General features: G+C 51.2%; 3 protein-coding genes across 12 annotated transcripts in view; 2 read left to right on the forward strand and 1 right to left on the reverse strand.

The window, feature by feature from the left end:
- MLPH (melanophilin) overlaps nucleotides 1–5,841 on the forward strand; it is a 32,309-nt gene extending 26,468 nt beyond the window's left edge. For all 9 annotated transcript variants that reach the window (XM_086898102.1, XM_086898101.1, XM_023930594.2 and 6 more), the window contains 6 exons: nucleotides 1,045–1,200; nucleotides 1,308–1,400; nucleotides 1,602–1,667; nucleotides 1,815–1,872; nucleotides 3,439–3,536; nucleotides 3,877–5,841. In XM_086898102.1, the coding sequence (XP_086754228.1) occupies nucleotides 1,045–1,200; nucleotides 1,308–1,400; nucleotides 1,602–1,667; nucleotides 1,815–1,872; nucleotides 3,439–3,536; nucleotides 3,877–3,903 (498 nt within the window). In that variant the 3' untranslated portion in view covers nucleotides 3,904–5,841. The remainder of the gene's footprint in view (nucleotides 1–1,044; nucleotides 1,201–1,307; nucleotides 1,401–1,601; nucleotides 1,668–1,814; nucleotides 1,873–3,438; nucleotides 3,537–3,876) is intronic.
- A 1,791-nt stretch (nucleotides 5,842–7,632) lies between these two features.
- On the forward strand, nucleotides 7,633–9,599 carry PRLH (prolactin releasing hormone). Its single transcript, XM_086898017.1, has 3 exons — nucleotides 7,633–7,669; nucleotides 9,026–9,210; nucleotides 9,448–9,599. The coding sequence occupies exons 2-3, from the start codon at nucleotides 9,096–9,098 to the stop codon at nucleotides 9,597–9,599; spliced, it is 267 nt and encodes an 88-aa protein (XP_086754143.1). The 5' UTR covers nucleotides 7,633–7,669; nucleotides 9,026–9,095.
- A 694-nt stretch (nucleotides 9,600–10,293) lies between these two features.
- RAB17 (RAB17, member RAS oncogene family) lies at nucleotides 10,294–16,350 on the reverse strand. 2 transcript variants are annotated; one of them, XM_023930602.2, is made up of 6 exons: nucleotides 16,224–16,350; nucleotides 12,895–13,054; nucleotides 11,837–11,988; nucleotides 11,476–11,601; nucleotides 11,175–11,268; nucleotides 10,294–10,810 (listed from the first exon to the last, which is right to left on the reverse strand). In XM_023930602.2, the coding sequence occupies exons 2-6, from the start codon at nucleotides 13,049–13,051 to the stop codon at nucleotides 10,698–10,700; spliced, it is 642 nt and encodes a 213-aa protein (XP_023786370.2). In that variant the 5' UTR covers nucleotides 13,052–13,054; nucleotides 16,224–16,350; the 3' UTR covers nucleotides 10,294–10,697. The 2 variants fall into 2 exon arrangements, with proteins under 2 accessions (XP_023786370.2, XP_023786371.2); XM_023930603.2 differs by having other exon boundaries at nucleotides 16,104–16,350.
- Between the last annotated feature and the right edge of the window lie 10,550 nt (nucleotides 16,351–26,900).

The raw sequence follows: 26,900 nt of genomic DNA on the forward strand, positions 1-26,900 counted from the left end.
GCTGCTGCTGCTGCTGTCAGCTCAGGACAAAGGTGGGTAGACAATGGCCCTGGGAGATGTGTGCCATCCTGCCACTCCCTCAGGGATCCTGGCTGAGTCACAGCTGGCTGGCTGCTCTGTTCTCCTCTCCAAGGCATGCCACCCACCTTAGAGGGCACTGGGAGAGTCTGATGGGCCAGCAGCAAATCCCTGTGACTCAGGTTGGGTGGTGCATGGCCTTAGGACTTGCACTGGGATGGGTGGGACATCTGGGAGAGTGGTGCTGTGATTTGGGTGGATGAACTGCAGTTCAGTGCATGCAGAGGGCTCCTGCCAGGCAGTTCTGCACAATGCCCAGCCCAGGGAAAGCTGAGAGGGCTGGAGGAGCAGCAAGTGCAGGAGCAGTACTGAGATTTTGGGATCAGTCAGCAGAACAGTGGCCACATCTGATAATCTGATGTGATTCCCTACTGATGTGTTAAATGTGTCCTGAGCTGCCTTGTTTGGACCTGTGTCCTTTTAGTAACCTGGGAGGAGACAAACAGCAGTAAAACCAGAGGGGTGTTTTTTGGGATATATCCTTTTACTCTTCTTTCTCTAGGCAGCAAAGGGAGGATGATGCAGGCTGACCCTGCTCCCAGCAACACAAGCACCTGTAAAACAGACAGAGCAGGTTTGGAAAGTCAGTTTGTCTCTTCCCAGCTCTGCCCTCACAGGACACAGCAGCCTGAGCCGGTTTGCAGGTACCTGCTCTGGCTCTGAGCACACAGCACAAAGTGCTGCTGCTTCTCGAGCAGGTCACGGAGTTTTGGTCCTTCCTGTGCTCCCACTGAGTCTCTTACCACTTCACACTGTCAGTAATTGCTCTCAAAAAGCCCAGGGAAGGGAGAAAATGAGATGAAAAGCCGTGTCAGAGCTGACTGGTACTGTCTGTGCTGCAAGGCAAAAAGGCAGTCAAAAAAGAGTGTCAGGAGCCGCTGCGTCTGGGGCTGCCATCACACCAGGAGAGGAGAACTCCAGGAAGGTTAATTCTTCAGTGCAATTTTTCCCTTTGTTGTATTTCAGGTGTACCTGACTGCTGGAAAGACCTACCAGCTTGAGAAAACCCTGAAGGAGCTTGAGGAAGGGGCTCAGCACAGCGGCACTACTGACTCGGAGCTGTCGGAGCTGGAGGACAAAGTGGCCCTGGCAGCTGCTCAGGTGCAACAGGCAGAGAGTGAGGTGAGGGCCTGACTCTGACAGAGGTTTTGCCCAGCCAGTGATGGCAATCAAAGCCACTGATGGATCCTCCAACCACCATCTGTATGTCTTTTCTCCTCCTTCTAAAGATATCTGATATTGAATCCCGAATTGCAGCTCTGTCTGCTGCAGGGCTGACAGTGAAATCTGTGGAAAAGGCAAAGAAGAAGTCGAGTGTGCAGGTGAGCGTGGAGGGTGGTGGCTGTGATTTACATGCTCCCCTGAGCTGTAGCTGCTGCCTCTGGGTGCTGGGCAGGGCTGCCTGGCTGGTTGAGCCATGGTTCCCAGCTCTCCCCCTGCTGCCTGGTGCTCTGCCGTGGCAGGCTGAGCTGTCTGCCTCCTCTTGCAGCCCCAGAGACACCTCTGCCTTCCTCTGTCCACAGGCTGCCCGTCTCCATTCTCCTGGTCCTGCCAGCAGCAGCCCTGGGGAGTCTTTGGATGACATTAAAGTGAGTATGTGTTTATTCACAGGCTGTGAGTAAACAGCATTAATCCTGGACATAACCAGGGCCTCCAGGGGGCTGCATCAAAGCCTCAGGGGGGACCTCTGCCCTCCCATCCCTTCCCCACAGCAGGCTGCTCCCCTTCTCTTGCAGGCAATGCCCGGACTGCAGAGGTTCAGGAGGAAGTTCAACAGTCCCCTGGAAATCACCAGTAAGGACCACAGCCCTGCCCATGGGAGATGGGCACCTGTGTGGGGCTGGGCTGGGCTTTGGGGGGTGCTGATCCTCTCTCTCTGCATCCAGCTGAGTGTCTGCAGAGGATTCCCATTCCCTGTGCCCACAGCCTGCTGGTGGGACAGCCACAGGGGAAACCTGTGGTGGGTAGCTGGGGAGGGAGGCAGCAGCTTGCAGGACTGGGGACAGTGATGGGAGAGCAGAGATCAGGCTCTCTGCTGATCCTCCAAGAGCCAGGAGCCCCCTCTGCAGCCCCCCCAGAGTCCAGGGAGACACCTGTGTGCCTTCATCCTGTCATCATGGCCTGCTAGCCCTCAAAAGCCTCACCACAGCAATTCTGACAGCAATTTCTCCCTTGCTTGGCCATCTTGGGGAAGGTATCCTTCCCTGGATGGCATCCCCACCCCTGGAAGTGTTCCAGGCCAGGTTGGATGTGGTTTGGAGCAAGCTGCTCTGGTGGAAGGTGTCCCTGCCCATGGCAGGTGTCTGGAACAAGGGGGGGGATTTCAAGTTCCTTTCAACCCAAACCATTCCATGACTTGTGACTCTTGACCCTGCTGCACACCTGACTCAGCCACCAGTCTTTGCTGGGGGGCAAGAAGCCCTCCAGGGCCCAGCTCTGGACAAACAGCAGCTCGGGAGAGCTTCAGAGCAAGTGGTGATCTGAAACTTGGCACAGCAGCTCACGTGGCAGGGGGACAATCACTGGAAATGCTCCATCCTAACCAATATCAGTGAGATCCATTAGGAAATTACTTTTCTATTTCTCCCTTATCTCTCCTCACAAGCTTAAAGGCCAAAAGAGTGGCTCTCCTTCCAGATAATGGGAGATGAAGGCAGGGAAGAGGAGAAAGATCATTTAATGCAGAGGTAGAACAGCATTTCTCCCATTCACACAGACAATTAACAGTGCTTTTCACCAGGCTGGGGCTGGTAGGTGGAGAGGCCCCTTGTCCTCACCGTGAGGAGGAGTCATCTGCTCTCCTTCCTGCGAAGGGCAGGCAGATAAAGGCAGCCTGTGGGACACATCAGTGAGGAGATAGAGGGATGTGCAGCAGGGACAGACGTCACCAGGCAGAGCTAATCCCCCATGCCTGGGCTGGCCAGGGGGTGATTTGGTCTCCTGCCTGCCTGGCAGGTCAGTAACTTGGCAAGCTGGGCCTGAAAGGTGCAGCTGGTGGAAGTTGTTGGCAGAGGAGAGGAGATGAATTAACAGGTCAGGAAAGTCTCATAGGCTGGGGCAGCGAGACCTTCTCCCAGGCTGGGGTTTTCTTGTCCCATGGAGCTCTCCAGAGCACAGGCCCTGCCAGGCTGACCCAGCTCACGCAGTGCTCTGGAAAGCTGAGTAGCAGCAACTCCTATCTCCTTGTTCCTGCCCTCAAAGTGCTTCCCATCCATCACCCTCCTGGAGAGGGAAGTGCCGGGATGCGTCCAAACCCTCAGCAACTGGGGAATCAGTAAATCCCAAGGGACTTGCTGGGTCGCTGAAACCTCTGGTGAGGTGGGTGAGGGCCTGCTGCCCATCTCTCTTCCCTCACTACAGGTTTTGATGACTCCTTTGACCGCAACTCCGTGTACCGCGGCTCGCTGACGCAGAGGAACCCCAACGGGAAGAACAGGAGGGTGGAGCGGCTCTTTGCGGTACGGACCCAGCCCCACGGAGGGCTGCAGGCCTGGCTCCCACTGGGACCTGTCCTTCCCCACTTTCTCCTCAAGCTGATGGAGCCCTCAGCTCTCAGCATTGGTCCCACCGTGCTGCCTGGTGAGGCAGGAACGCCTGGGCAAGGCCCTCTGAGGTCTGGGACATCACAAACCCCAGAAAAGATGAACATCTGTGAATTCCCGCTGCCTGCGTGGTCCATGGGATGGGGCAGGGACCCACTCCGTGCAGTGGCAGCAAGAAGGGACAAGGAGCATGCTGGGTGGGCTCAGGGTGGCGTGGACACGGTGGTGGGATGAGGTTTCTCCTTGTGCCTTGCAGAAGCCTGTGATGACCCACCTGTCCTGAGGAGAGGGGACCTTCCTGCTACCGCATTTCAGTGAAGATACAAGACCTCAGCAAAGCAAAGCCTCTCACAGCCTTCCCTGCAACACTTTTCCCTCCTTCTCCTGAGCCCCTCTCTCCCCAAAACCCTGGACAGAAAGGAAGCTAGGGGCCATGGGCAGGAGGCCTTGCTGGCAGCTGATGGGAAGAGGAGCAAAGCACTGGGGTGCAGACACATGGCCAGGGGGTCTCATGGGAGGATGCTGGAATGAGACCTTGGACTGGGGCAACTCCTTGGTACTGGGTCAGCCAAGGGGACCAGAGGGGTTCAGAGCAGGAGTGACCACCCCATCCCCTGTGACATTCAGCACAGGGACCAGGGCAGGGACACAGCCCTCGCTTGGCAAGAGCTGTCAGTGCCTGTCCCTGCTCTCTCCCAGGCTGCTGGTGAGCAGGGCCAGGAGCTGACAGTGACTCTGGAATGCCCTGAGGGCAGCCCAGGTAGAAGAGGGACCCAGGCATCCCAGTGCTGGGATTCACATCCCAGTGGTGGTCCCAATCCCCTCCCATGTCCTTTGGAGCTTTGCTTCCCTTCCCTGAGCAGCAGAGCAGGATGAGAGCAGTGCTGGTCCCTCCCAGTGAGCACCTGCTCTTTGCCCCAAGCCATGCAAACACCCACTGAGGCTTCTGCCACCGTGCCTGAAGCAGCTGTGGCCATTTGGGGATGGGAGTGAGGTGAGGCCTGAGGGAACCAGTGGCAAGAAAAGTGGGAGGAAAGGCTGGAGGGCTTGTTTGGGATTGGTTCGCTTCTCCAGCTCTTAAAGGTATCTCCACTCCATGTGAAGCTGTGTCAGCAAGGTACAGAACTCCAGCAAGCAGGGTGTAGGTGCTCCTCTGGTCCACAGAGGGGTCAGCCCCTGCCAAGATGCACTTGGTGCAGATCCCCTGTCCCTGGTGATGACATTGTAGAGCCTCTTAGGACCATCCCATCCTTTGCAGGGGCTGTGATGACCTTTGGGGGCTGCAGCAGCCCTGGGCCCCTGGTGTCAGCCTCCCCCAGCTCCCCCAGGATATTTGTTTTCCTCCAATATTCATCTCTCCACATCCACTAAGCCCAGTGGATCAATAGGGGCCCCATATCCATGACCAGAGCATCAGGATGGGCAGAGGGCTGCTTTCTCTTGCAGGTCACTTTGGAATAGGTTTTTTTTTCTTCAGTCCTTGTACAGTCCCCACTTTCCTCCCTCCATCCCTCTCCAGTGGCCAAAGTGGGGAGGATCACTTAGAGCTGGAGCAGGGATGTCAGACCAATGCTGACAATTTCCCCACCATGGCCACCCAGGCTGGATCATTTTAGGTGATTCCTATGCATTTGAGCTAAAACCACTTTAATTATGAGCAGTAGGGTGAGTTCTCATGCAAGTAACACATTTGTTTGGCTTTGGTAGTAGTAGAGGCTGCTAACTGCCTAGGAATTGGTCCTGTGGTCGTCCCAGAGAGTATTGTAGGTCCATGGTCTGGCCTTCCCAGCTGGAAACAAAACCAGTTTCTCAATTTAAAATGAAATCCTTCTGGCCTGAAGCTCAAAAGGGAAGTGCAAACCTCTGCTGTCACAGAAACTCTCCCAGACACTGGTGGCTGTGCTGGGATGGCAGCTCCTTGGCTGGAAGAAAGGAGCTCCACCAAGATCCTCCAAAGGGTTTGCACCCACCCTTCTGGCATCAGGGTTCAGCCTTCAACCCAGCCCCATCTCTTGCTTGTCTGGTTTCCAGCATCACTCAAGTCTTTCCAGGCCTGAGGCTGTGAAGGAATCCTCATGGGGAGCCTCAGCAGTGCAGACCAAGGCGTTGTTCAGTAGCCACCCTTGTTACTCTTTGCTGGTTTCCTGACCCATTTGCCTGTGTAGAGATTATAATAAATGTGCACTAAATTCATGAAATAAAGCCAATTTTGTGTCCAGAACCACCCACCCATTTCCCAGTGTCTGTTTTTTCAGCACAGTCGGGCGAAGGCTCCTTTCTCTTCCCACGGAATCCAAGAGTGGCTGGGGTTGGAAGGGACCTCAGAGCCCCTCTCCTTGCATCTCCTGCCAAGGCCAGGGACACCTTCCACTATCCCAGGCTGCTCCAAACTCTGTCCAACCTGGCCTTGAACACTTCCAGGCATGGGACAATTTTCTGGGCAACCTGTGCCAGGGCCTCACCACCCTCACACTGAAGAATTCCTTCCCAGTATCCCATCTATTCCTGCCCTCTGGCAGTGGGAAGCCACTTCCCTTTTGTCCTGTCACTCCAGGCCCTTGCTCAAAGTCTATCTCCAGCTCTCCTGGAGCCCCTAAAGGGGGCATTGGAAGGGCTCTAAGGTCTTCTCAGAACTTTCCTCCAGGTGAACATTCCCAGCTGTCCCAGCCCTCAGAGCATCTTCATGGCCTCTTCTGGACTTGCTCCAGCAGCTCTGTGTCCGTCCATTCCTTCAGCCATCCTGTGCACTCCTTGCTTTACAGCTGGCCAGGTGGAGCAGGCAGGAGCTGAATTAGCAGCATTGAAGCCAAATGGGGGCAGATCAGGATGGCCACATGGCTGGGCAGGTGCTGGCCACAGAGCCACAGCTGTGATGACTTCCCCAGTGGTGAAGCCGGGTGGGAGAAGGGGCTGATGCTTCTTGGATGCACTGCTCCAACTTGAATGGGATCCCTGAACCCAGTCTGGCAGCTGAAGCCACAAGAAATAACAAGCCACGGCAACAAGGGATTGATTTAAATCTGTATTAAATATTAGCAGCAACCCTGGGGTAGAGAGAGGCCTGGGTTTCCCTGACTGGAGCCCGAGGTGGGGCAGGTGGGGCAGGTTTTCCCCTCTTCAGCCCTTTCCTTGCCCTTGCTGCACATCTGTGGCAATCTCCCTGTGTCCCACGCTGCTCCTGCCACCTCTCCCCAGCACTGGAGCTGGGCACTGCAGGAGATGGAGCTGTCCCAGGGCAAAGCCAGCCCCACACGGGGCAAACAGAGACCTTCCCCCTGCCCACACCCCACTGCTGATGGTGTGATCACTGCTGATCCTGCCAGCACAGAGATCCCTGCTTTGGGATGTCCCCAGTACCACTTTTGTCTGTCTGGACACCAACTGACCCTCATGCTGGAGTTCCAGGCTGGCTCCTCCAGTGTCACATCCAGCACAGTAAACACCAGAAATCTTTAAAATCCATTTAAAATGGGAGTGGGGAGCCAGGGCGTGGGGATTTGAAGTCCTCATGCCCAGAGAACAAGCCCATTCCTGCCAGCCCGTATTCCCCGGCACACTGCCTTCCTCTCATCTCTGCATTTTGTGTTCTGCTTTCCCTAAAGCAGGTTTGTTTGTTTTTGTGGGGAGTGGAGGGGGCAGGCTGGTGGTACCGGAGTGAATCCTGCGGTGGGGTTCCACGGTTCCCTCCAGCGCTCAGGGCAGCAGCACACCCCGACCCCGGCAGCCGGCTGGGTGAAGGAGCAGAAAACTTCCCCTTGTCCGAAATAACCCTGCGTCCAGGACGGGGATGAACACATCCACAAACTATCTCCCTCAACCAGCGTAAGATAAAAGGCTGGTCCCCTCTGAGTCACGAAAATCCCTGTGCTGATTTGATGAGAGGGGACAGCGGGGAGGGGAGATGCCCCGGCTCGGTCGCCGCCGGGGCTCGCCTCTGACATCAGCACGAAACCGGCCATAAAAGCAGCGACCGGAGGAGACTCCGCTTCACACAGCTCGCACCTGGCTCAGCGGGACGGCAGCCGGGCACCTCCGCTCGCCTCGCCTCGGTAAGAGCATCCCCGCGCTCGGGAGCTTTTCTCTCCCTGGCGTGATGCTCGGGCAATTCCCGAGCGCTGCTTCTCCTCCGTGTGTCTGTCCTCGCGTCTGTCCAGCCGGCTGCGGTGCGGGCGGGAGAGGGGGGGTGCTCCAAAAGTTGGCGGTCACAGCAAACCTGAGCTCCCCGGAGCCCGCTCTGTGCCGGAGCTCAGCCTGCTGAGAACTTCCTTGGCAAAAGTGGCTGGAGATGGAGCTGCCGCCGCAGCCCCGCCGGGTCCTGCCTCGCCCGCCTCTCCCGTTCCGTCCCTTGTCCTGCTCCCTCGTTTTGGGTGGCTGCAGAGATCCAGCTCCCCACTCAGCCTGCCCTGCACGGTTCTGCTCAGTACCTCGGTGCCATGAAGTGCAGCACAGGGTGCTCCCAGGTTATCATTTCAGCAGCCATGGACAGGGCTGGGTGCCAAGGGTGCAGGGGTGGTCATCATGCATCTATCATCCATCCATCATCCATCCATCCATCCATCCATCCACCCATCCATCATCCATCCATCATCCATCCATCCATCCATCCATCCATCCATCATCCATCCATCCATCCATCCATCATCCATCCATCATCCATCCATCCATCCATCCATCCATCTATCCATCCATCCATCATCCATCCATCATCCATCCATCCATCCATCATCCATCCATCATCCATCCATCATCCATCCATCCATCCATCCATCCATCCATCCATCCATCCATCCATCCATCATCCATCATCCATCCATCATCCATCCATCCATCCACCCATCCATCCATCCATCCATCCATCCATCATCCATCCATCTATCCATCCATCATCCATGCATCATCCATCCATCATCCATCCATCATCCATCCATCCATCATCCATCCATCCATCATCCATCCATCCATCCATCATCCATCCATCCATCCATCCATCCATCCATCCATCCATCCATCATCCATCCATCCATCATCCATCCATCATCCATCCATCCATCCATCATCCATCCATCCATCATCCATCCATCCAAGGCTCTGCAGCCTCTGCTTGGTGCAGCCAGCCCTACATTTCAGTGGTGGACTCCATCCCCTTGCCTGTGGGGTCCCACAGGTTTACTGGAGGTCCCAGAGAAGATCAGGCCTGACCTAAGGCACCAGGCTAGGATTAAAACCTATTTTGATGACCATGAGATCTGTGCAGCTCATGTTTGGAGGTGATATTTTCCCCAGAGGAGTCAGCCCCAGCAAAATCCCTGGGTTTTTTCTGGTGCTGTCCCCGAGCCCTTTGCTACTGGCCCAGGGATGCTGTGACGGGGACACACATCAACAACCAAATCCCTTCTCTCCTGCAGTCACATTGGAGTCCTCAGCAGGGCTCAGGAGACTTCACAACCAAGTCACTGGGGCCTGAAGGAACTGGGGATGAAGCTGGGGGTCACCTGCCTCCTGTGCCTGCTGCTCATCTGCCTGGTCCTGCCTGCCACTCACGGCCGCATTCTCCAGCGCTCCATGGAGATCAGGAGTAAGGAGAATATGAGTAAGGGACTCTCCCCAGCCAACCCCCTGCCTCCAGCCCCCTCTGCATCCCCAGGCTAAGCTGCTCTTGTGCAGGAGCACAGGTCTGCTTTGAAGAGCCCTTTGCAACAACTTTTATCCTCCTCATCCCCCTTCCCTGCTCCCCTGGTGTTCCCCAGCCCCTCTCTCGGGGGCACAGCGCCCCGTGCCCTTCCGTGTCCTCCAACCCCCCGATGGATTCTCGGCTTTTCCCTCGCAGACCCGGACATCGACCCCTCGTGGTACACGGGCCGTGGGATCCGGCCGGTGGGGCGCTTTGGGAGGCGACAAGCCCTGGCTGGGGACCCCCACCCCGGCTGCTCAGCCCCACACCTGCACCCCCATGCCCCACAGCAGGAGCTGAACCCCTGAAGTGGAGCTGACAATAAAAACCCTTCTCCTCTCACCCCTGTGTCCCAGCCTCTCTGTTCCAAAGCGCAGCGTGGGTGGGCAGGAGGATGTGACCCCCAAGTTTGTATGGTCACTGTGGTTTTCTGGCTGCCCTGGCAGTGTGTGCAGCGTGACAGCCCTTCCTGCTCAGGTTTATCCCCTCACAGCCCCAGAAACACCCAGCTCAGAGGGACCCCTTTCCCAGGTGTATCCCCTGGGGTCCCACAGCATGCCAGCACCCAGGGGTGCCCCCAACACCTTCATTTCCATGAGCTGGGGTCAGAAACAGCCACCTCATTTCTGTGGAGCTGGGGTCAGAACCTCTTGGGGAGAATATGATGCTCTGTCCAGCACACTGCCATGCCCCAAAACCTCAGAGATTGCTGCCCTGCTGGCAGGGTGAGTGGTGCTGCCTCTGGAGAGAGCTCAGGTGGTTTTCCCTCCTCTTCCAGCCAAGGTGAGTTCCCACACTCGACTCATAATTGTGTAAAGGGGAGGCCCAGGAAAGCACAGGGCACTGTGACACCACACATTGGCTTGCTAATCGCTCCCAAGGATGGCCTGTGACCCCCTGTGACCCCTGTAATGGGGTGAGGAGAGCACTGGCTCTGGTCCCTGGCACCTCCTGTGGTTCCCTACAGGCTGACATCCAGGATGGAAAAAAAGCCAACACACCTTTAGGGCAATATTCTCTTTGTTTGCAGCCTGGGTGTAAAACCACCAGGATCTTTGCTTCAGGAAACTAAATCCTCCCTTTCCAGGTGGAAGGGGAGATGGAGGAGGTGACAGCTGGGGGTGAGGGGATGTCACCAGTCAGGGCTGGTGGCAGTGCTCCTGCCAGGTTGTGCTTTTCTCTGGAAATGGAAGATTGGTGAAAGAAACCCCTGTGCTTTATCTCCCGGCTGAAGACGGTGCTAAAGGGTTGAAGAGGACCCATGTGCCCAGGATGGACTCTGAACTGGCTTTGAGAGGGAGGGTGGTCAGGCTGAGCTGTCCCTGCAGTTCTGAGTCCCCTCCTGGTTTGTCACTGCCCCTGGTGGAGGTTGGGTCCAGCCCTGCTGGGCGCAGAGCGTCGCGTCCTCAGCTCCGGCAGCACCGCGTCCTCTCCCCGCTCCCCCTCAGGTCGACAGTCGACCTCCCGTGTGGGGATGGCTTGGATGCCTTCTCTTCTTCCCTCCTCAGGAGCTCTTGGACTGGGAGGAAACACAAGGCAAAGAAGGGCTCTTTTCTCCTGCCAATGGTTGGGATGCAGTGGCTGCCCCGTGTCCCACCCCACAGCTCCCTGAACAGTTAACTGGGGACACCATTGCACCTTGACTGGATACCAGTGCAAAATAAAATTGTGGCTCTGAGAGAAGGCCTGAAAGGCCTCTCTGACACTGGAATATCTTGGGATGGATCTGTCCATCCTTCTGCCTTAAGGGGTGGTGCAGGCTGGACTGGCTGGGAGGAACATCTCAGTGACAAGTTGGAGCAATGAAGGGGCTGAGCCTTTCAGGGCCTCAGGACCGTGGTTCAGCTGCCTCTGCTCTCACCTGCAGCCATCCCATAACTCACCTACAGCCATGAAGACATCATTTACTTGATGGTTGGATTTTGCAGATGTCTCCATGAACAGGAGGCCTTTTGTTCGTGCAAGCTCTTCCCCCTCCTAAGTGGAAACAAGCCGAGTTATTCCCCTGCCCCCTCTGGGGCTGCTTGTTCAGTTTTATGGTGAATTTCGTGGTGGGTCAAGAATTATACAGGGACTTTGGAGGTGTCTGAAAATCTCTTAAACTCTTAGCTTTCCTTGGAAATTTTCCTTGGATGTATCCCAGTGCTTTCTGCGAGGGGCGGTGAGGGAACCCCAGGCACTCACCTCAGTGGTGACCTCTCGCTCAGTAGCAAGGTCTGTCTTGTTACCCACCAGAGCAATCACGATTTCGTTGGGCAGGAATCTCTTCTCCAGCTCCTCCAGCCACAGCTTTGCTCTGCTGAGTGTTTGCTGGAGAGGTGGAGACAAAATCACCCAGTGATCTAGTTTTGATTTAATCCCTTTGCCTCAGACCAAGCAGGCTGGGTGGCAGCAAACCCAAGAGGGTGGGGAGGTTCTGATTGCCCCTCTCAGGGAAACAGGTCACCAGCCCTAAAACACATTTAGGGATAAATCATCCTTGGATGGGATTCATGGCAGCAGAAATCACCCCTGGGTGGTGGCATGGTCCTGGCAGGGGCCTTACCTTGTTAGCAATGTCATAAACGAGGAGGGCAGCGTGTGCATCCCGGTAGTACAGGTGAGAGACACTCTGGTACTTCTCCTGGCCTGCTGTGTCCCAGATCTCAAACTTGACAATGGCCTCATCCAGGTCAAGTGTCTGTGTCAAGAAGGCGCCTGCAGACAAGATGCAGGGTGTGTGTTCACTTGGAGCAAAAGAGCAGGGAGCTCAGACCTGCTGCCCTGGTGCCAAACCCACCCCGAGGCGCAGTGACGGTGTTCTAATGCACCCAGGGGTGACTTCTTGTGACTGGCACTGGGCTGATGTGGCCCTTCCTGGCAGCAGATTTGGGTGGATGACACCAGGTTTGATGTTGGATAACTCCAAGCTTTGCAGAATAGCCCCCAGACAGAGAGAGAGCTCCACCTCGCTGGTGGGCCAGAGCTGTGAATGGGAATACCCGTGGAAAGGGCTATTCCAGATAGATGGGAAGTCTCCATCCTTTCCTCCAGGGAGCAGATGGCTGCTTGTGGACCAGCCAGGGATAGGGCAGAGGGACAAGAGGAGAAGCTCCACTTTGCTCTGCTCCACCAGCTGGCTCTTCAGCTACAGGTGGGATCACAGCCTCTATGCCTGCCATGCCTTCTTAAAGCAAAACCCAGGTGCATCACACAAATTGATTATGTAAAATGTCTAGGTGCTGTAGGATGTAGGCAGGGAGAATTGAAACTAATGCAAACCATTCTAGGAGACCCTCCTGGGGTGCCTGAATAGCTGGGAGAGCAGCACAGCATGCAAAGAGCAGATGGGCTGCACAGTTTACTCATTTTGCTGCTCACCTGCCTCTAAAAAGCAGCACAAAGCTGGACTTGTGTGATGTGGATGTGGCTTTGCTTGTGGCCTGGTGCTGAGGAAAAGGCCTGCAGAGATGTGAAGGGGGAGGTTCTGGCTTTGGGGCAAATCTGCACCGTGTTCCAAAGTGGGTTTGTGCTACTGCAAGATGGACCAAGCAGCTCTCCTTCATCCCACCCCAGGCACCAGGCCTGGTCTCTTGCGCAGAGCTGCTGGAGCCACTCACTCACATCCCACGGTTGGCAGCAGCTCCCTGAAGTCGTTTCTCACGTATCTGTAGGCCAGGCTTGACTTGCCCACGGACATGCTGCCCAGCAGGACCACCTTGTACATGTAGGAGGGACGAGGCCGCTGCGGGGAGGTGCCCGATGCCACCGCCTGTGCCATGTCCTGCAGGGAAACCAACTCTGTTCAGTGGACATCTGCAAGTGATCCCAGGATCAGCTGAGCCCCCTGCAGCAGCTCCTGGGCAGGTGGCACTTAACTCCAAAATAGGCTGGAATAAAATCAAAATCATTAATACCATAAGTGACAAATTTAATGCATCGAAGCATCTGCCACTGGCAGTCACATCTGTCACTGACCAGAAGGTGGAGATGTTTAGGAAGAAGCTCCACGCCAGAAGCCTCCTTGGATGTAGGGAAGGAGATTGAGGCATCTCCTTTAACGGGAGGAGCGGGAGGAATTTCCAGGCAGAGGGAAATCCCTTCTGGCTGTGCCTTGCTCTCCAGGACACCTCCTTCCCGAGTCCTGGGAGCTTAGGCTGAGGTCTCACATTTATCCTGGTTAAAGTTACATCAGGAGAGCCTCAGGAGCAAGAGGCCCTGGCCCAAGCAGCCCTGAGGAGGACACAAAGCAGGTGGAAAATGTTCCTGCACCCTGGTAAAGAGCCCCAGACAAACCGAGCCCCTGGAATGCCACCCCATGTCACCTCAGAGTGTGACTGCACCGCCCTGCTGTGCCCAGGGATGGCAGGGAAACACAGACCCAGTGACAGGGACTGCCTCAAACCTGGCTCAAAGGGAGCTGCTGCAGAGCCTTGGCTCTCCTCTGGTCCGTGGGTGTTCTCCTGGGTGTCACCTGTGTCCCCTCCTGCCAGCCCTGAGGCAAGGAAGTGCCACTTCCTTGGGCCAGCAAACCACACTTTGTCTTGCTTCTCCTCGCAGAGCTCCTCCTCCAAAAACACTCAGCTGTTAAGGAGAGAGGAGAGTTCACAAGGTGCTGGGCTGAGCAGGATGCCAGGCTGAGCTCTGCTGGAGTAGGGGGCTTCCCTCCACATGGTGAGGCAGACAGCAGGGGTCTGCAAGACTTGTTATGAAGAATTGGTGCCATTTCTCCCTGGGCCTCAGGAATTTGGCTTTGGAACTTGGCTGGCGAGCGAGAAGTGCCTTTACAAAGACACCTACAGCAGCCCCAGCAATGGAGCTCCCCGCTCTCTGCATTTCACTCCCCTGACAAAAGCCCCTTGTTCCCGTGAGCTGCTCATCCCACGTGTCTCCTTTATTTTGCCTGTCCTCCCTCTGCAATCTGGCAGGCTCCAGACCTTTAATTCTTCATTAAGGCTGTCATTAAGAGCGCTCCTTGGCTGAACCCAGGTCTGTATCTTTAGATCCAAGTAGTTTTTCTGCTGAGTGAGGCAGGCTTTAATCCCCTCAGAAAACACAGGTAACATCATCATCCCCAGCTCATGCAGCCCTGTGATGAAGAGCAGGATCATAGTTTGTGCAGCACAGCTAGTTAGTCATATTTTTCCAGCAGGAAAAAGATAAGCCCTGTGGCACAGCATAAATGTGCTCCTTAGGGTATTGATTACACATTTGCCTCTTTGTAGGCTGGAAACAAGACTGCCATCCATCCTGGGCACTTATTGTCAGTGATAAGCCATAAAACTCTCCAGAAGCTGCTTGAAAACTACCCAAGGTTGTCCATATTAAACACAGTTTGTCATCATTTCCCTCTGCTGCTCTCTGTTCAACCTTAGGAAGATGGGTTGATGCTGGAACAAAACTCACCTGAGATTTACTGAGTAAATGAGTTTTGCCAAAGCTCACTTGAAACAAATTTTTCCCCCCATGTTAAGAGGCAGAGGGTGTCTCCCTTCCAATCTGAGGAGGATGGCAAGGAAGCAAAACAAGTGGCTTTGTTCTGATTCAGTGGAAAACAGGATTTGAGGGGAAATGGTGAGGGTTTCATCCTTTTTTTTGGTTGGAAAAGGAGAGTACAGAGTAAAACCCTGCACTTGTTGGATAAGAGACTATGGGAAAAGCATCCAGCTATCTACTGTCATCAATCTGGAGAGCAGCCTGGGCAACAGCTGAGGTGGTGCAGGTCCTCTCCCTGTGCCAAGAGGGGCAAGGAAAGCTCAACCTGCTCAGTAGTCAGAGAAAATAAACCAATTTATCTTCAATCAGCTGTAAAAACCCTGCTGGTGGATTTAGTCCCCAGGTACAGCTTAGTATTTTGTGGCAGCTGTGTCTAGTGGCTGATATTAGGGGCAGGCTTGCTTGATCCTACGCTTGTCTTGAAGGTGAGTTCCCAAAGAGCCACAACACCAATCATTTCTCACTAGGAAATTGTGTTCAGCATCTTTAGCCTGGGCTGGAGGGATCCTGCTGTATTTATTGTCAGGGGATAAACCTTTTACTTCCAAAGGAAAGCAGTAATAAAAGAAAAGTCATGCATACCTTTGGGGATGGAGTCACTGAGAAGTCTTATTTAAAACCCTGTTTAGCTTCCTGGAAAATTAATGTTGTTTAAATGTAGTGATGTCTAACCAGTGGCTAAGCTTTTCTAGGTCTTAATACCATTAAAACCATTTGCTGAGTTTCTGCAGGGGTGCAAGAGTGAACCGGAACAAAAATTACTGAACACCTCAGAAAAATTACATGACTTCAGTGCTTAACAGTGTAAGTCTGCAGTACTTAACTCTGCAGGTTTTGGACACAACATTTCAGGTTCTTTCAGATTTAGATACTTCATTTTTCCTCCCCCTCACAAGACAGTTGTCATGCACCTACCTCCCCAGTTAACTTCTAGCATTCAGCCCAAAGCTCTCTGCTTTTGGGAGCCTCCTCCTACCTGCTAAAACTCTGGCTTGAATAAGAGAGTGGCCACTCAGAAAGCTCAGGGTTACCAGGGGATACAAAAACCCCAACTGCAAAGACGTAATGTGCAAACATTAGATTTACACAGTGATGATTTCTCAGAGCAAGCAGCTGCCCTCCAAGCGAAGGGGAAGGGAATAAGGATCATTAACCACACAGGGAAGTAAGGCAGCAATAAACAGGACCGCCCTGGGCTGTGGGAGAGACTGAGAGCTCTACTGAGACCTTCACAACAGCTCTGGGAGGATGGGGGTAGGGCAGAGGGCTTCCTAAAACCTCTTCTCTTTGGCAGGGAGTCACTGAGGACCGTGCCACCCTTCCTGCATCCTTTGTACCTTGAATGTGAGGCTGCTCCGCGAGGATGAGAGTATTTCCAGAGCTTGCCTGGAAGAGGCACCTTGGAGGGGGCTGGGGACCTGTCCAGTGGGGAATTCCTGAGCAGAGGATGCCTTTACCTTCCTGAAGCCTTGCTGTGCTGCCAGGGTTGCAGTCTGTGTGTCAGGGGTGAGAGGATGACGGCCCCATCCGTGTGTTCCAGCCTCTCCCTGCCGACAGCAGCTAAAAGCGAAAGCACCGGGAGCGGTGTCAAAGGTAGAGGGAGGCAGGCCCAGATCAGTGAACCTTAGACCTGACACCAGGTCTAAGGTCTGGCAGCCAGACGAGATGACGGCAGGCTGCTGTCACAGGGGTCATGCCCCCAGGGCTCCTCCATCCCTCCCTCCGTCCTTCCCTCCCTGCTCCCCACACTGGGGTTTGGCAATGGACAGACAGACGGATGGATGGATGGATGTGTGGGGCTTCCCCCTTATCTTGGGATCCAAGAGCAGCCCAGCTGCCAAGGAAATGGGGGTAAAACCCCCTCAGAACCCCCAAGGTTTGAGGATTAGGGAGGGCTGAGTGTGGCTGGTGTCATGGCATACATGGGATCTGTCCTCTCTGGATTTTTATAACACGGCAATTCCTGGTGATGAACATTAGACCCGGCTTTGGTCTTGTGCCGGGCACAGGCTCAGATATCTCGGGTTTGGGGTTACAAGAGGGATTTGTTTTATGGAAGAAGACACTCCCACTTCTCTGGCAAAATGCTTCAGCTGCAAAACAGCTGCTCCTGAGTTTGGGAGGTACAAAGTGAGCAAAAACTGAGCATTTTACTTCCTTTTAATTAAGGTAATAGCTGGTTACCACAGCAGCTGGGGCTCAGTGTTTTGAAGAAGGCTGCTCTTGTTTAATATCTTGAGAGAGAAATCTCAGCATGTTACATTGCATTGGGATAATGGGTCTGGAGTGAGAATGGGAAGATCTGATAATTAAACATCTGATATGATGATAATGCTCTGTTTCTGTCACTCCTCTTGTGACAGTCAATGTCTTTCCTTCAAGTAAGATGCCTGGAAGTGAAACAGGCTTAACAAAATCTAGTCCTAATGGTTATAGGGAACAGGGTGAAAAGCAGAACTCCTACAAGAAAGCTTAAAAACAATATAATCCAAGTTCTGAAATGAAAAATGTGTCTTGTGACTTCCAAGGCCTAAGCACAGCAGTTCGATTACTTGCCATTTCAATGATGAAAAGCCATGTACAGTTTCCCTTCCCAGGCTCTTCCCATCAGCTCTGCAGAGGCTAGAGCTGGATTTGGGGATCCTTTGAAAACAGTTCCTAACAACCCTATGAATATATATGTAGTTTTTCCAGCCCAGAAGCAGTTTAAGGTGGTCCTACCCCTTTCTTATAACTTGTTTCCCAAAGAAGCTGACTTAAAGCCTTATTTTTTTCTTTTCCTAGGGCTTGGATGAGTCAGTCCTTCAGTGGGAGTCTCTGTGACCCTGTGCACAGTTGCAGTGGTACAGCAAGGGGGTAGGAAGATGCTTCAGGGTTTTGGAAGGGCTTACTGTGGATACCTCGGGCTGAGGATGCTGCAGCAGGTATACTTGCCCACAGCAATGATTTTGATTCCAAACCCACTGGTTTGGACCTACAGGCTCTGGTAGCACCATACACTTAACCTAAGCATGCAATTTTTAGTAGAAAAAAAGGCTGGGAGGCTTTGAAGCCTGATGAAAGCATGGCTTTGTCACTGCTAAGCTAAACTTCATTCCCAGTTTGTGCTGCTCTGTTATTTTCATACCAGTCTCCTCTGCCCCAGCAGATGTCACATCTCAGGGGCCTTTGTGAAGGGCTTGTATAAAAGAAGACGGTGGGGATGAGGTGCCCAAAGTGCCAAGGTCTGGCTGTAAATGCCTTGGAGGCCTCCAGAGCCCAAGGGAGTGAGTCCCTTGTGTGGGAGAATGTCCCCTGGAAGGCTCTTCTGCAGCTCCTGCTGAACCAGACCCCACTAGAGGGCACAGCTCAGCTACCATTAAAGACAGCGAGGATGCTGCTGCCCAGTCTCATTTCTGAGCTGGACAGACAGACACCAGTCCATGAGAGATGGACTGAGGTCTCCTTCCAGAAGTGTGGATGGACAGACAAGCTTCTCTGTTCTTTGTGCTCCAAACAACGGGAATGTGAACATCTCTGACAAGCACTGTTGCAGTGCCAGGAAGACAGAGGTTTTTCCCATGTGTCTGCTTGCCTGCTTCTTGCCTGGAAACATCCAGGGTGGATCAGACCTCCTTCAGTGGTGAGTGGTTGGCAAATGAAGACTGTGGCTGCATCAATACCGGATGGGTAGAGCATCCAGAGCATCCTGCACAAACCTAGAGATGTACCTCACTGCGCTTCTGCAGTGAAGGGTTCCTCACCTGAAATAAATTTTAAAACTGGGCATGGGTCGTTTTTCCAAGATTTAGGGCCTGCATTTCATTTTATGGTCACCTGATGTAATTACATCATGAATATTTGGAGGATGGGTTTGGCCACAGGAGTGGTGTGGATCAAATCCACCTGGAGCCCCCTTGTAGACTTTTCCCCACTGCTCCACCTCAGCCTTTTTATTTGATTTTTAACTGTGAAAGAAAGGCTGACATGTTAGTGGTGCACAAGAATTCCAGAGGAGGTCAAAATAAAACTTCTAAGCACGCAAGAATAATTCCAATAATCTTGTATTTTTGGCTCTGCCTGCTGTGTAACTTTGAGCAGGATGTCTCTCCTTCCTCCTTTCTCTGAGTTAAAGGAGGCACAAGCACAGAGATCTTTGTGGGGCAGTTTAGAAACTCCTGGAGGGTTCTTTTTCCGTGGTTGTGTAGCACTTGATTCTCCCTGACCGTGAAGAAGCATCGATATGGGCACTGTAAATCCTCCCTTGCTTAAGGAAGAGCGGTTGTGTGGGAAAGGCAGCAGAATATGGCAATAAAGGCACAATCCTGAGCTGAAAACAAAGACTAAAACCTCAGGTTTGCCTCTTGTTTGCTGTCTGCCTGTGGGAAGAGTTCTTTTTTCTCCCCTGACTTGTTTCTCCCTCTCTCCTTGAGCTTATCCACATGGATTCCATGTGGAATCCATTCCTGCTGGTCCCTGTGCAGGCAGCTCACTTCAGGAGATCTGCTCACTGTCAAGGCTCCCACACTGCTGAAATGATGCTCAGGCTTTGTATTGCTCTGAAATTACCCTCATCTTCATCATTTTTGGTCCTCTGAGGTCCCTGAATACCACAAAATCTCTCCTGATGGGTCAGTTTGTATTCAAAACACTCTCATTTCTTATTTTTTCAAGAATAAATTCCTGAAAGCACCGTCAGCAAAATAAATTCAAAACAATCGATCCATCCAGAGGTCACAACAAATGATGTTCTCAAAACTGTTTGCCACACCTGTGCTGTTAAACGTGCCATCCCTTGTTTGTGTGCTGGTTTTCATACAAAACATGGCTAAAGAGTTAAATCACAAAATGGAAATGCTGGAAGTGTCCCAGTCTTTGCTGTTTCTCCTTTTCTGTGTGTGATGAAGTAATGAAAACCCAGGGCATTACACTCATGATCATAAAGGCAAGATCTGTCATCACTGCCACGGAGAATTAAAAGATCATTTTGTTTTGAGGGGATCAAGGGTTGTGCCTTTGCTAATGGAAAAAAAAAAAACCCCACAAAAAAACTTGAGGTCCTCACTGTTAGAGTGATAAAAAGTTAAGACATATTTTAAGGACTGCTGGAGTTGCAAGGGTGAACAGATCATTTACACTGTGGCTCAAAACTGTGAGCCTGGCCTGAGCTGCTTCAGGCCTCTAAAATGCTCATCTTCCTGTATTAATTATTAACGTTGCTAAAACACTCCAGAGATTGCCCTGGAAACATTAAACAAGCTTAATATTAATAGCTCCCAGATGATAAGTGATGGTGAACATTAGCATGTGTTAAAAAGCAGCTACTGACTACAATAAACATTTGAAGACTGGTGGCATTAAATTACAAAAAGAATACAAGTGTGAACCACAATAAAGGCTTTCCTACAGCATTAACGCTTGAAGAGGCAGGTGAGATTGTTTTTCCCTCTGAAATTACACTTGACAGGTCACAATAAATAGCCTTGAGATGTGTGCTGAGGTTCTTGCCATATGTCTAATAAGTAAAGTGCAGCTTGGGTGAAAAGTAAATGTATGTGCCTTGCTCGAGTAAAGATGTCGGCATTGAGCAGTTTGCTTATCTCAAACTTCTCTTTTCTCAGCAGATGTTGGCCAGGAGGATCCCCCTCCAGGAGTCCAGCCCAGGGGAGCTGCCTTTGGCTCTAGCTGGGTACCTGACTTCAAAGGAAAGGCTGCTCCCGAGGGCCATGGAAACAGAGGAAATGGTTCTGTGACACAAGAGACATCGTTATCTAACAAGGTGCAGCTCTGGCAGCATTTTATGTCATTAAAGCATTTAAGCACTCTCTTCCACTTGCAGGGTCTGGTGTCTACCCTGAGCTCCATGTGCCACTTTTTTTGCCAGTGGGGATGGACCTTGACCTCTGAGGAAAATTTGGTGGCAACCGGCCAGCTGGCATCAGCTTTTAGTGTGGGACTGGCAGAGTGATCACACACAGTGCTCCCTTAGGAAACCAGGCTAAAAATGTCTGTAGGTGGTTCCTTCCCAAGCAAAGGCTGTAGAGGAGCTCCCTGAGAGCCAAAAGTTGCTCAATAATCTCCCCCAGCAATGCTTCATCTCTCTGTGTTTGTGAGGCATTTGTATCAAATGCAACTGAAAACGGTTTGCCTGTGCATGGAAAGAGAAATATTTAAGCAATGCTGTCTAGCACAGACTTGAAAAGCTCATGTGGGTGTGAATATGAGCTTAGTTTCCCCGAAGTCCCCACCCAGCTTTGGGGGTGCCTAGCCCAGAAAACTTCACAGGGCATTTTATGACAGGTTTTGCCTCTCCATGGCAGCCAGGCCTGTGGCCACAGCACAGTTTTGCTTTTTCAGGTCACGTCTAAATGTTTGGCTGGTTTTTAGCTGGTTTTTAGTCTCAGGCACTGGGTGTTGCAGTCATGGTCCTGTATAGGCACAAGAATAGAAATTATTTCATCAGTTTGAGCCTGAGTAACCTCATTTAAGGCCAGATGCTGCTGGAAGAGCTGTAAAGCAGTCATCTTGGGCAGAGGTGAAATGAATCATCTGCTGCCAATAAACTTGGAAGGAACAGAGATGCCTGGGGGAGGGCGGGGACACCATTATCTGCTGTTACCTCCAGCAACTCCTTTTATAATTGAAAAGGGTATTAAAAATTATTTTGGGAATTTTTAATTAGTTGAGTTGAACCACTAATGTGCTCCGGATGTTTCGGAAACTTAACCTAGTAACTTCCCCTAAAGAGGCCACGCAGAGAAGTGTGTCCTCCCTGCCTTTCCCCTCTGCCACCACAGCTCCAAGGTCAGAGAGGATGAAAACCTCTGCAGAAATTGAAGTTGAGCAACAAAGGCAGTGCCTGTCAGCCCCTTGGGGAGGTGCCTCCTCCTAACAGTGCCCAGACATCCGTGGCTTAAGGCTGGAAACCCTGCAATATATTGAGCAGCTGTCTTTAGGGAAAGACACAGATAGGAAAGGCAGAAGGCAAGAGGAATGAAAAGCAGAGACTTGGTGGCAGAGGCCTTTCTGCTCCTGTCTCTGGCATCTTTCTCCAGCATGATCCTTGATAAGTTGTTCAGCTATCTGTGGACATTGGTAGTTTCTAGATGCAAAATATTTTACTTTCTGTGCAGTTTGGGGTATTCTGCGCTTTATCTACCTATTGATTAATTTGTTTACTGTTTTTACAGCAGCTGAAACAAAATGGTTCTGCAGCAACTCATTCTGTTTGAAGGAGGGGAAAATGATATTTCTAATTGTTGCTACAATGGGAGAGAAAATTAAACACTGGAGATATTGACAAGACTTGCCTGACTGTTTTGGCTCTTTGTTGATGGAGAAGAGAGGAGCGTGATTCCTTCACATTCCTACTGGGAAGGATCAGATGGGTTTTAGTGCTGCAATAGTTAATGCAGAGGAAAAGCTCACAGGAAAAAGGCAGAGCACAGTACCTGCTGCAGGGCTGGGGTGGATGAACAGGGTTGGGATGCCCAGTGAGGCAGAGGGCAGGGAGACCACGCTGGGCAGGTGAGTCAGCCCCATAGGCCATTCATCAGTCACTCTGCATGGAAAACCAGGAATGCTATGGATACCAGAAAAATGTGTTACAATTTAAAATCAGATGCACCAGCTTTAACACACTGTATCATCTCAGATGTTTTGTCTCTGTTTCCTCTAATGTTTTGTTACCAGTATCATCTTTCACTTCCCAGTTTAAGCAAAGTCCTTTATTTCAGGAAACTATAATGACCTGCCTTCCTGCCCTGCTGGTGATTATCCCAGCTGGAACGAGAAAGCACCAGCATGGCTTTAGGTAAGCCAGGAATTGTTAGCTGCCACGGCTGTTTCGCTGCTGTTCTGTGTGGGTGGGTGACTGGAGAGGTGACAGGAGGTGGGGCAGGGATGCACAGCTTCAGATCATAAAGCAGAACCACGAGACATCACACAGCTCTTCTGTCTGATACCAAGTGGTTGGAACCATTTGCTGAGAACAGGCCTGGCAATTTTCCACTTTGCTGCAGAACAGGTGAGTGGAAAATACCTCCTCCCTGACAAGAATGAAAGATGGTTTGAAGCAGAGCACAGCTTTCTGTGCTTGAGAAGAGGGATGGTTTGCCTCTGCCTTGGATGGATCTGGATAGATTTCCATGGGGACAATAAATGGCATCTCCTTCCCCTCTTCCACTCCAGCTGAGGGAGTTTTAACTGTGATGTGGTTTCCCAAAAGCTCTTCCAAAAGCATGTTCATACAACATTTTACAGAACACTATGACTAATTAGTGCAAGCACTTGGTCTTTTGCAAACAATCGGTTGTTTTTAGCCCATGTGTTGTGGCTGTGTTTTACTCGAGCCCAAAACAACTGGCGTTTAAGGAAATCTGGAGGGCCTGGTTGGAAAATGTGGCTCAGCTTAACGCTGCAACATTTGGGATGGGAGTGGATGAGGCCACACAGCATGGAGCAGGAAAAACACAGGGAAACTTGTAGCAAGGCCGTGTGATTCCTCACTCCCCTATCTCCGGGCTGTCAGTGGGGTGAGCACACCCGCACCACGGCAGCAGGAATGCTTTGATATATTAATCCCAAAGTGATGCAGGGTTAGTTTCTCAGCTGCTCCAGCTGATGTAATGCATTGTTTGCACCGAAGCCAGCCTGATTTTGTCTGGCTGAAGGATTTACTAGTTCAGACTATGTTTTTGGACAGATGTAGAGGCTGTATTCCCAAATTAAATATATACATTGATCTCTCGCCTGCATTCCGCCTGGAGTTCAGGCAGAGGGGATGCAAGGCATCCCACAGCCTGGAATAGGTTTTATGCCCACAGCACTTGAGGTAGGGAACGAGGAGTGTTTTTAGACTAGGTGGAAGAGACAAGGATGTCTTTTCTTCTGGAAATAGCACAGGGCTCTCTTAAAATGTAGCTTTTTTTACACATCAAGAGGGGAAGCCACAGGAGAAGCAGCCAAATTTGGAGCTCAGCAGTGCTGTGGCAGGCTGGGAATAGCAGATAGGAGCAGAGAGAGCAAACAACAGACCATGACCATCCGGCTTTGGGAGGCAGCCTGGGATGGGTTTGGCTCCCCACAACCCCAGCTGCTGTGGAGCTGGCTTCACTTCGCTCTGCTGAAACCCTGAGCCATGGCATGTCTGCTGCTAATTAGATTAGGTCCACAGAGACTGCCTTGAGCAGGTTCCCGTTTTTGCCCGAGATGGGCTGTTCTCAGTGAGCTCAGTCATGGCTGGCATGTTGCAGGTGAGCTCCCTGCCTGGCACAGTCACACAGAGAGTGCACGTGTTGGTCTGGGTGAAGGCTGGCTTGTGCCCTGCAAGCAGGAGCATTGGTGGGACAAGAACAACCTCTCTGGGGTCACTGAGTGTCAGCTGGGGTGGATACCCACGTCCCAGATTTCCTGGCAGGGTAAAAAACCTGCAGTGTTTGGACACTAAGGCAGACAGACTTGACATACCCAGCCACTCACAACCTCTTTTGGGATGCATGTTCAGAAATCTGGCAAGAAATCTCTGGTATCCAGACTAAAATGATAAAGTTTAGCTATAAAAAGTTTAGCTGTATGCTTTTCTGCTGGCTTGGTTTTAAGCTTTACATAGCATCATCCCCATCCCACTTATCTCCAAAGGACTTTACAGAAGAGAGATGCAGTTTGAACAGACAAGCCAACCCCTTTTCATCTCTGTGAAGTCCTCCTGCTGCTTATCCTAGGAGCTTTTCTCTCCACAGCTATTTTTAATATGAAAAAGTAGACTTGCACACACCATTTTAGGTAAGGTTTTGCAGATGGTTGTGCAATGACCCTTTCTTGAAGTGCTCTCAACATTAAATGCAATGTTTTGGTGTTTCTGTTGTGATGGTGGCACACAACCCACCCATGGCCAGTTTATGACCCCAGAACTTCCTCCTTTTCCCTTATTAACAAATGGTGATGTGATGAATTTAGCCTTTGGCATGGTACTGGCTGTCTGCTTGATTTCACTTCACTTGTTTCTCAAGTCCTTAACCTTTTGTATGACTTCACCCTCCTTTTTTGGTGACACTTTAACACTGTGTCATCAGCTTATTTCATTAGTGCTGTCCTGCTTGTGCCAGGGTGCTGATGAAAATACTAAATGAAATCAACCCCAAGGTTAACCTTTGAAAAACTCCCTCCTAGGGAAGGCTCTTCCTCAACCCTAAAAGTGATCCAACGCTGAGACCTCGAGATCCCCAAAGTGGCATCCTCAGTGACCTGTGAGAAATTTACAAATGAAAAACTATCTTTCATGGCATTCCAAGGTGATTAGAGGAGGCCAATAACTCATTGAGGGGTTCTGGCAAGATGAAGCCAACCAATAAGCTTTCTTCAGAAAAAAAATCCCACATCACTCTGCTGTTGGTAAAAGCGATCAAGGTCTGCTGCTGTTGTGGGATTTTTTTTTTTTTCTCCAGTCCTCATAAAGCTTTGCTTGGAAGCCCACAGTATTCTCCTTGGACAACCCAAGCTCATGGATCTCTTTTTTGGACCAACTGGGAAGACAGTAATCAGTTCTGGCTTTGCTGTGTGGCTACAGACAGACTCCAGGCTAGACATGACAAAGCTAGGCAAGGCTCCCAAAGGGCCAGAGCTCTGCTGATGCAAATAATGACCCTGCTGACTTGAAGAGACGGAATAACAGTAAGGAATTTCATCCAGGCAAAATACACATGGACACCACCAGTCTCCTGAGCCCAGTCTTGACATTGCTCAGATGTGGCAGCACACCTGAAAGCTTTTCCCAGGAGGTCTGATTTGCTAGAGAGGATCACCTTGGGCTCCCTAGGAAGTCTAATAAAGTATAAGCCCTTTAGTTGCACCAATGTTTTTTTTATTTTCCTGCAGAATTTCAGTGCCAGCACATACTTGTCTGTGATGTAATTTTTTTCCATTAATAAATCTGCAGACCCTGCTGGATATCACTGCTGTTATGTTTGCAAAATACTGCAATGCTAATGGAGCCCTGCTCATCTCATGTATCCTGACAATCTCAAACATTGGCCTCCTCAGTGTAGATTTTCCAAGGTCTTTAAAACATTCCACTCTCCTTGGACTAATGGACATCTTGTTAAAGCTGTCAGGTTTCATTTCTGGTTTGGCAGATGCCATGACCTTACAGAGTGGCAGAGTGGAGAGGTGCCCTTGTGTTTGCTTTTAACACCCTCACTCAGCCACTGGATTCCCCTATCCCAGGGCTTGCCTCTAATAGAAATGTAATCACATTTTTCTGCACAGGACACAAAACCACCCATTTTATTATGTAAAAACAGTTTGTCAAGTACACCACCACCAGTTTTAACAGCTGATTGCTTATTCTGATTCTCAACAGCGAGGTTTTACCAGAGGCTTTGGTTTAAGAGCAGCACAGAGGGAAAATTGCATCTTTTAGGGTGTGCTCTGCACAAAGCAGCCTCCTTGCACACGGGATACTGGAGAATGAGGGGTGTATTATACACTTAAAACAGACCCCTTTAAAACTGGCATGGGATACTCAGTGCTGTCTGACTATCATTCATCACAGTCATGACTTTCAGACAAAACGAGCCTCACCCTCCTGTTGCTTGTTAAAATAAGGAATCTATGTTCAGTGTTTTATTTTCATTCACTGCTCTCCACAGCACAGCCAAAACCAACGTGGTTTGAACCATTATTTCAAGTTTATCTGGACAAATTATCTATGTATAGTATTTTTATAGCAAGATGGCTTATTTTGTCTATATTCAAAGAAAAAAAAATTACTATGCATGTCTGGAATGCAGGAGAGGAGAAGGATTTCTTACACTGCAGAACACATTCAGTGAGTGATTTGAAATCTGACTGCAGTCACCCACCAGTGGGTTCTCTTTCAATTTCTCTGCTTTACTCTTTTAATTCTTCCTTCCCTCCTCCATCTTTCTTTTCCCCTTCCCATGTGTTTCCTTTCTCTATTTCTTCCCCCTCCTTTCTTTCTCCCCTACTCTATTTCTTTCTTCTCCCCCATTTCCATCCTTCCACTGGATTTTTTTCTCTGTTTCTTCTCTCTGTCTCCCACCCACTTTTTTCCTCCTTCCCCTGTATTTCTTCTCCTCTCTCTTCCCCCTTCGATATCCCCCACACCCCCCAGATTTCTATTCCCCCTCTATTTC

Source organism: Cyanistes caeruleus, chromosome 7 (genome assembly GCF_971803275.1).
Source record: "Cyanistes caeruleus chromosome 7, bCyaCae1.hap1.1, whole genome shotgun sequence".
Classification (NCBI taxonomy): domain Eukaryota; kingdom Metazoa; phylum Chordata; class Aves; order Passeriformes; family Paridae; genus Cyanistes; species Cyanistes caeruleus.